The sequence below is a fragment of the Bison bison genome, unplaced genomic scaffold (genome assembly GCF_000754665.1).
Source record: "Bison bison bison isolate TAMUID 2011002044 unplaced genomic scaffold, Bison_UMD1.0 scf7180017863978, whole genome shotgun sequence".
NCBI classification, from domain to species: Eukaryota; Metazoa; Chordata; class Mammalia; order Artiodactyla; family Bovidae; genus Bison; species Bison bison.
In genome coordinates, this window is record NW_011494550.1 from 638,160 (window position 1) to 647,115 (window position 8,956).

An 8,956-nucleotide genomic window follows, 5' to 3' on the forward strand; every position below is an offset into this window, starting at 1 on the left:
GATGGGAGCAAAAACAAAGCCATTAACTTAACCCCAGGGTAGTGCATGAGATTCCAGTGTAGGAGAGGCTGCCTGTCTGAATCTAGATGGCTTTTAGAGACACAGTCAGGCTGGTAGGCTCCTCACACACAGGGTTGAAAGTTTCTCATTGATTTCTCAACTGTGGACAGACACACTGAATCTCTAATTCAGAAGGATCCATAGATATTCTATTGGTGTCTCTCAGCAGTCCAAAACTGCCAGTAAAGCTGTTTCTCTGTGATTTGTGACCATGACCCTAGTTCTCTGTCATGAAGGAGCTTTCTTCAGAGGGTTTTGCCTTGGTTATTGAGATGGGTAATTGGTTTTACTGCCAAGGTCTAGGGAAAGACTGAGTCTACACAGTCACATTCTCTCAGGAGTCACTGATTAAATGGAAATAAGTAAAACTCCCTGAAGGATTGTCAGATTGTCCCAGGGGAGAGAGAGAGACTTAAAAAAATGTTCTGAAAATGAGTAAGGAGGTATCAAATAGTTCATAAGGAGGAGAAACTTTGTTTGCATGGCTTCTCTGTCCTGCCCTCCCTGCCTCAACCCTTTTCATTAGACATAATCCCAAATTACACATCTTTTTTGAACCATTTTCTCTCAAGTTTATATATTCTAGTCCAGAGCATTTTATAAGATGTGGCATTTGCAAATATTTTCTCCCAGGCTGGGGCTTATCTATTTGTTCTCTTGATAGTATCTTTTGAAGAACACAAATTCTTAATTTTGGTGAAGTCCAATTCATCAGTCTTTTATTTTTGTTTTAAAAAATCTTGCAGCTGTGCTGTGTGGTATGTGGAATCTTAATTCCCTGACCAGGGATTGAACTTGAGTCTTAACCACTGGACTGCCAGGGAAATGCCAATCTTTTTTTTTTTTTTTTGCACCGACTCTTCTTTGCAGCGCAGGAGCTTCTCTAGTTGCAAGATGTTTCTCTAGTTGTAGAACACAGGCTCTAGAGCGCATGGGCTCAGTAATTACAGCACATGGGACTCTCTAGTTGTGACTCTTGAGCTTAGTTGCCTGACCAGGGTTTGAACCCAAGTCCCCTGCTTGCGTTGGAAGGCAGATTCTCAACCACTGGATCACCAGGGAAATCCCCCCAGTTGTATCTCGGAAATTTATACTTAACCCAAGGTCACAAAGATTTTAAGCGCTTCATAGTCTTAGGTTTTACATTTATTTTGTGATTTTGAGTTAATATTTCTACCAGGTATACAATGTAAGTCAAGACTCTTCGTTACCTTTGTTGAAAATTAATTGAATGTATATGTGTGGGTCTGTATCTGGATTCTAATTCTCTTTCATTGATTTGCCTGTCTTAAGTTTTCTCTAGTACCTTACTGTCTTGATCACTATAGTCAGTCTTGAAATTTATGAATATGAGTCCTCTAGGTTTATTCTTTTTCCAAAATTGACTTGGATATTCTTGTTCCTTAGCTTGTACGTATAAATTTTAGAATCAGTTTGTCAATTTCTATAAAAATTCCTCTGGAGATTTGGAGTGGAATGGTCTTGAATCTATAGTTTGGGAGAATTGAAATCTTAACAGTATTAAGCCTTCTAATATGTGAACACAGTATGTCACTTCATTTGTTCATGTCTTTTTTTTTTTTTTTTTTAGTGTTTTGTAGTTTTTGCACACAAATCTTACACATATTTTGTTCAGTTTACAGCTAAGCATTTCATGTCTTTAATGGTATGGGATATGATAGTTTTCAAAAATTCAGTTTCCAATTGTTCATTGCTGTTATGTAGAAATTTGATTTTTTTTTTTTTCTTTTTGTATGTTGATCTTGTAATAAAACCTTGCTAAGCTCACTTATTCACAAGTTAACTTTTTTTTCCACTAGTAACTTTTTTTTGTAGTTTTTTTTTTTTTTTGGAGAAGTTTTACATCATGTTTTGAAGGAATAGTTTTACTTCTGGCTTAAATTGTAAGACTAATATAACAACGTTTAAATAACATTTTGAAAAACAGTCAACCAAGGTCCCACCATTTTATACTTGTCAGCATAGTTATTTTAGGTAGTTGAATAACTTACAGGCGGCTAGAACTTGTTTTGTTGTGCTGTTAGAGCGTTTCCTTGGGCAGCGTAAGGCTTAGTAGTTTCTTTTTTGATGCCTATGTGATATTACTGAGTAGGTTGACCGTAATGTGATTAACTATTACCTTAAAGTCAAACATTTACATAGTTCTCTATTTTTGCTCTTTAAATACTGTTTTCTATAACCAGCTCCTTTTCTTTACTTTTTCTTTCCTTCTTTCTTTTTTTGGTTTCCTTTTTAAAAATAAATTACATTCTTAAAATAGTCTGTCAACTATGGTCTCATCTCTGTGGAGATGAAGTGAATTCCAGTGTTCTTTTGCAAGGGAGTCACCAAAGAACACAGTGTAGACAAAGATTTCCCCTGAGGGGATCTGGCTGGGGAGCCCACCAGGATTACTCTAGGCATACCAGGTAGCACATAGAGAGTGCTTGCCTGCCGCTGTCACAGGAGCCACCAGCCTGTGCTTGTGTTCAGAGTTAATGCCTACTGCTGCTTCCTTTCTTTGTGCTTCTTTGCTGGTCTGGCAAGTCCTCAGTAGTGGAAGCCTGGAGTAGGGCAGGGACACCATATTTGGGACTCAGGCATAGCCTCGATGGGCTGCCTTTGTCTCCCAGTCCTGTCTCTTTTTGAATAGCCAGTGTCCACTGTCCTGGTTGCAGACAGCCACGTGGCCAGACCCTTTTAGCTGTTGGGACTAAGTGTGCATTATTCCTTGTGTGGCTGTGCCAGCCACTCTTCTTGCCTGTTTGAATGCCTCATTCACCACTCACTCCTTGCATGATCTCCACCTGCTGTCCCTTGCTGCTCTCTAATTATTTAGGGTCTGCTTTACCACACAGTGCTCTGGGCCTGAGGAGTGCCTGGGACTGCTAGCTTCTGTTCTGTGTGCTCTGAGCATGATAATCGTTGAATAAACAAATGAATGAGAAGCCCCTGCTTTGATTTCCCCAGCTGTAGAGGATTTTTGCTTTGTGAGCTCTAGCATGTCCACGGTTCATTAGTGTTCATCTCTAGGTCGTTGCTGGTTTCCATTGTCTCCCTATTCATTTGTGCAGTAGATCGAGGGGAAACCTGAGTATAGGATCTCAGCTTGCCCCACCTCGCATGTTCACCCTGATTCATCTTCTCAGTGTATGCACTCTTGCCTTCCTGTGGCTGGATTCTTTTGTTCCTCACGCTCCTGTCTTGCTGAGCTTTGGTCCTCTCTCTGTTCTGGGACAAGGATGACTTGTCTCTCTGCAAGGTAGACATTGTGGAATAGGAGATAACTCTGAGGTCCCACCAGAGACACTGGGAAAGTGGTCTCCTGTTCTCATGTACTTCCTTGGGAAAGAATCGTGTGTGCTCAACTCAGAGATTGCCCTTTGCTTTGCACTTGGTCAGTTTTCAGTGGCTTTATGTTTTCGAAGGAAAGAATTTTTCTTCAGTTCAGTTCAGTTCAGTTCAGTTTCAGTCGCTCAGTCATGTCCGACTCTTTGCAACCCCATGAATCACAGCACGCCAGGCCTCCCTGTCCATCACCAATTTTTCTTATGTGCTATAATAAAATGCAAAGTACATTTAGTTTATAAGCCAAATTGTATTTTCATCAATTCTTCTCAAGAGTGGTGTCCTGTCTTTCCCTCTGCTTATGTGTTCCAGCACAGCATACTTACACAATTCAAGGGCTTGATAGTTCTCCCTGTTAAGGCAGACGTTTGAGGGACTAGGGTGGTTATTTTCTCTGCTCCAGTTGGCTTTGTCGGGTGATCTGATTGACAGGATTTTGGAGTGGATATGAGCTCTTTGCTGAGCTTCTTTTACAGCATGGAATCAGTGTGAGGCACCAGAACTGCTTGACTCTCCTCTCATTGGTGCTTAGCCAAGGGCGAGAGTAATCTTCCAATTCTGACTTATTGCGGAAGCCATATAGGAGCTTGCAACACTCCCTGAGAGTGTTAGGAGTCGGGGGTTCCTTAAATAGCAGATGGTCAGAGCCACGAAAGATTGGGCACCAGGGCAACACGTGGCCTGGGTCAGTTATATAGTGCTCTCAAGCTCAAGGCTTCTCAGTTAGGGGAGGTTCAGCCTCCTATAACCGCTCAGGTTCTAGGAATCATTGTTTTTATGCCGGAATTAGACTCTCATCATACTGTAAGCAATTATAGATATAATTGCCCTTTTACTTTTTTGTAGGATATGGAACTTGGAACTCTGGGACAAACAGAGGCAAGTATTATTCCCATGATCACTCTTCTCTCCCTTGGGATTGGACTGGTTGAGTCTTTCTGCCACTGTGCAGCTTAACCAAGGTTTCGGAATGGGGCTTGCTTTTGGGGGTCCAAGGTGCCCTGGGGCTGGCTGTTCCTTCCCAGAAGGCTGGGCCCATCCAGCCTTGGGTGGCTAAAATCCAGGCTTGTCTCTGTGACCAAAGGTGTTCTTGTCTCTTTGTTTGTCTGTCTCTCCTCGCCCCCTCCATCTTGTCTGTCTGTCTGTCTTTCTGTCTCCATCGTTGCAGGCTACGAGAACTATGGTTATGGCTATGGCTATGGCCAGGATAACACCACCAACTATGGGTATGGTATGGCCACTTCAAACTCTTGGGAAATGCCTAACTCTGACACAAATGCAAACCCTAGTGCCATGGGTAGTGCCAGTGCTGATTCCGTTTTGTCCAGAATTAACCAACGCTTAGATATGGTGCCGCATTTGGAGACGGACATGATACAAGGAGGCGTGTACGGCTCAGGTGGAGAAAGGTGAGTGGGCACCAGCCTAGGGGCGAAGGCTTTGCAGGGTCACCCTCTGCCCCCTGGCAGTCTCCCTCTCCTGAACTTCCTGTTATATCTGTCTGTTTTCTCCTTCTTTGCTGTACTGCTGGGGCTTCCCAGAGACTGTGTAGGGTCTGTTTCACATTCCTTCTCTGGCTTGTGTCCCGTCCTCCCTCCATCCTCACCCATTGCCTGGTGGTGACCCTCTTTTCCAGCTTGCAGAGGGCCAAGCAAGCCCACTCTGGGCTGGTTTCACTGTGACCTCTGAGTGGCTCTTCTCAGGATCATTGTTGAATGACTCTTCCCTCTGGAGACAGCCATTTGAAGTCCTTGCAATACTTTGCACCCTGCACTCTGTCAGGGCACGACCGTTTGGGTTGTGTATGAAGGATGGGGTGAGCCCTCGGGCTGAGCACGGCGAGCTGTGCCGTCCCACGTAAGGCACGGGAAAGGTGGGGGCACATCCTAGCCACCCTTAGTGCCTTATCAATGTGTAGCTGTTGAGCCTCAGAAGTGCCCCTGTGGGGAGCTGTTGATGTCCTCACTTTGTAGATGAGGAAAGTGAAGCGCCCATGGGTTGCATCTCTTACCCAGAGGCACACAGGAGCTGGGCCTCCCACTCAGATCTGCCTTCAGGTTTGTGCTTGTCTGATCTGGTGCTGGCCCAGGAGTTCTATGCCCTAGTGAGAGGTTTCGGTGAGAAGGGCACATGTATTTCTACCACGGGATGGAGTGAAGTGGCCTAATGGCTCCAGTTGACAGATGGGAGAGAGTGAGGAGGGGCCTGGCCAGACACTGATAGGGCCAAGTGAGGCTCCAGGAGCACTAGGGCTGAGGGTGCCAAGGAGACTTCTGCTTGCATGGGCTCTCTAGCAAGCAGAAAGTGTTAGGGGAGGCCCAGCACATCCCCTCTCCTTGTGCCTGATAGTCATCGTGTTGGATCTGAGGCTGCCAGATGGTGGGGCCGGGGCAGGGGGGCTTGGGGGGTGGTTGGGCTGACATTGCTGCTGGTGCCAGCTGCCTGTGTACCGTCTTGCAGCAACCTAAAGCTGGAAAGCAGGGTTCAGAGACAGAGTGACAGTTGGGTTGCCCTGGCCTCTTCTTTCATGCTGCTGGTGCTTCTTAACTACCCAGCTTTGGCAAAGAGACGTGTGGGGCCTGGGCCTGTGGGCTGCAGCCGAAGTTAGAATAGCTGTCTCTGATTCCACAGTCAGAACGTCTGGCTTGCTTTCCCACTTGCTGTGTAGGCTATGATGCCCTGTCCTGGGCACCAGGGATTATACGAGCTCATAAGAGTTCTGTTCTTGTCATTGGGCAAGCTTGCAGCGTCTTTCCTGGCAAACGTTCTGTATTCTTTTTTGTTTTCAGTGGTGAGGGGGTTTGAAGGTTTCCTGTGAAAGTTACCAGCCCCAGTGGACAAAACACTGATGCTCTGGATTGCCCACGTATTACGGGATGTTGGGATGCTTGGCTCTGCCCCTCGAGGAGCGGCCTTGGGCATTGTGACTACCACAGACACATGCACATTTCCTGTGGCCCCGCTCTTCCCCTGAGACCTACTCTACCCTAGTAGTCAGTCCTTGTTAGGGTCTGAAAGCTGGTGCGTGGTCATATGCAGGCTTGGGGACATGAGCTGAGGGGACCTGCTAGCTTCTAGAAGTCTGCCCCGAGAAGCCTTTTAAGTTGGCATTTCTAAACGTTGGTTCTCTACAGTGGGCTGGGGTAGTGCTGGAGTGGGTCTTCTGTCCCTGAAACGGGACGGTTTGCTGGAAGGCAGGAACAGAAGGGTGAGGGGACCCGAGGCCCCCTTGATGCTTGTCATCTGCCTCTGCAGGTATGATTCCTACGAGGCCTGTGACTCGAGGGCTGTCCTGAGCGAGCGTGACTTGTACCGGTCGGGCTATGACTACGGAGAGCTTGACCCTGATATGGAAATGGCCTATGAGGGCCAGTACGATGCCTACCGCGACCAGTTCCGCATGCGTGGCAGCGACACTTTTGGCCCACGGGCTCAGGGCTGGGCCCGGGACTCCCGAAGTGGCCGGCCGATGGCCTCGGGCTATGGGCGCATGTGGGAAGACCCCATGGGGGCCCGGGGCCAGTGCATGCCTGGTGCCTCCCGGCTGCCCTCCCTCTTCTCCCAGAACATCATCCCTGAGTACGGCATGTTCCAGGGCATGCGTGGCGGGGGCACCTTCCCAGGGGGCTCCCGATTTGGCTTTGGGTTTGGCAATGGCATGAAGCAGATGAGGCGGACCTGGAAGACCTGGACCACGGCTGACTTCCGGGTGAGTGAAAGGGGCCCCTCCTGGTCTGTGACTGAGAAAGTGAAGGGCCTGAAGCCGTTTACCCTGACCTTGCTCGCTCTTTCTGACCCAGACCAAGAAAAAGAAGAGAAAGCAATGCGGCAGTCCTGACGAGCCAGACAGCAAAGCCACCCGGACGGACTGCTCTGATAACAGTGATTCAGACAACGGTGAGCCCGGGTGCTGGGCCCATGACCCTTGCCCTCTGCCCCATGGGCCTCCTGCACTGAGCTTGCTTCCTCTTGCCTTTCAGACGAGGGCACAGAGGGGGAAGCTGCAGAGGGCACGGAAGGCGCTGAGACTGTGGAGAAGGGCTCCAGAGCAGTAAGTGGCCCCAGCCCTGCACTCTTGTCTGTCTGTGGGTGAGGCCTGCGGACAGGGGGCTGCTTGAGCCCCGGCGCCCCAGAGCAGGCCTCTCCCAAGAAACACAGGCCAGCCTGAGTTATCCCTGCATGCAGACATGATTAGCACAAGGGAGTGGAGGTCTGGTAGAGGGCGCAGGCTGCCGGCAGCCGCTGATCAGAGGCTGGGTTTCCTTTTCAGAACATGGCCCAGTGAGGCCTCTGTGCAAGGCCTGCTGGGAGGCCGTGAGGCGCCAGCTCTATGCCGGCCTGGTACAGGGCCTTGTCATTTACAGCTGTTTGGAGCGACTGCACAGGCTTTAACACTGACAGTCTGAAATTGTGTCTTAGGAAGGAGAAGACGAAGAGGGAAAAGAGGAGGGGAAGGAAGGTGGCAAAGAGGATGCAGAGAAGGGTGAGTCTTCTGAGTGGCCGGGCACTGGGGACTTTTCCAGATGGCTTGTGGCGGGAGGGGGCCAGCCAAGGGCAGGGTCTTGGCAGAAATATGCCCAACTTGGATCGTCCCGGTGTGGCTGACTATGTACTGGTAGGGAGTAACCTCTCTTCCTCTGCCTGGTTCCTACTCTGGCCCTGATCTCGAGACAGTACACTGGTTTTGCCTTCAGGTGGGCGGGGCAAGCAAAAGTGTGGGGGAACCCCAGGCTCAACCCCTGCCCTCAGGCCCTTAGTAACATGCAGTTCCAAGTCCTCAGTGGCTGGTGTCCAAGCTGGGACCCTCGGTGCAGTTTTTACGGCTCTGGTTTGCATGTCCTTTCCCTTAGCACCTCTACAGCCCCTGTTGGGAGTCCGTGTCTCCCTATTCGAGTGATGAGCGCCAGCAGGTACCTAACCTAAATCCAGCCTCAGCCTACTGTTGCCGCGGTACCCAGTGTGGGTGGGCAGGGCCATGTGAGCTTTGGGGCCTTTACCCTTGGGGGCTGCACTCAGGCCCCACCTGAGGCCTTCCTGCATTCTGCCACCTGGGTCCTCTGAACTTTTGCCAGTGTCCCCACTGAGACAGCCTCTCTTTACCTTCCAGCTTCCCTGTGGCTCACTCTGCAGAGTGTGGATGTCCTGGAACGTAGTGGGGTCAACTCCCCGCCCATCCCAGGGCACCCGGTCCTGCTCGCAGCCAGAGGCCTTGCTCGGACAGCTGCTTTCAGAATGGACCCCCTGGTGTAGACAGTGGATATCCAGCCAGAGGCCGTAGACTGGTAACCGTATCCTTCTGTTCCCACAGGGGTCCTGAGCGCCCAGGATGAGAGTGGCCAGGCCAAACGCAAGTTGCAGGCAGGCAAAAAGAGCCTGGACAAGCAGAAAAAGCGGCAGCGAGACCGCATGGTGGAAAGGTAACCAGCTTCCCTCCACCCTTTTGCCTCTGCCTCGCTCTGGGGCTGCCTCCAGGAGAGCAGGGCCATAGCTCTGCTGCCTCACCGCCCTCTGGCCTCCCTTGGGAGCCGTCACCTGCTCGGCCGTGCAT

The 8,956-nt window shown here is 49.5% G+C and overlaps 1 protein-coding gene across 6 annotated transcripts in view; it reads left to right on the forward strand.

Moving 5' to 3' along the window:
• AKAP8L (A kinase (PRKA) anchor protein 8-like) overlaps positions 1 to 8,956 on the forward strand; it is a 32,334-nt gene that overhangs the window by 5,672 nt on the left and 17,706 nt on the right. For 5 of the 6 annotated variants that reach the window (XR_824740.1, XR_824738.1, XR_824739.1 and 2 more), the window contains exons 3-9: positions 4,255 to 4,287; positions 4,577 to 4,817; positions 6,664 to 7,117; positions 7,209 to 7,305; positions 7,389 to 7,459; positions 7,828 to 7,891; positions 8,717 to 8,825. Coding sequence is in view for 3 of the 6 variants with exons in the window: in XM_010833984.1 (XP_010832286.1) it covers positions 4,255 to 4,287; positions 4,577 to 4,817; positions 6,664 to 7,117; positions 7,209 to 7,305; positions 7,389 to 7,459; positions 7,828 to 7,891; positions 8,717 to 8,825 (1,069 nt within the window). In the remaining 3 variants the exon portion in view is untranslated. The remainder of the gene's footprint in view (positions 1 to 4,254; positions 4,288 to 4,576; positions 4,818 to 6,663; positions 7,118 to 7,208; positions 7,306 to 7,388; positions 7,460 to 7,827; positions 7,892 to 8,716; positions 8,826 to 8,956) is intronic. The other variant, XM_010833985.1, reaches the window with a different exon arrangement.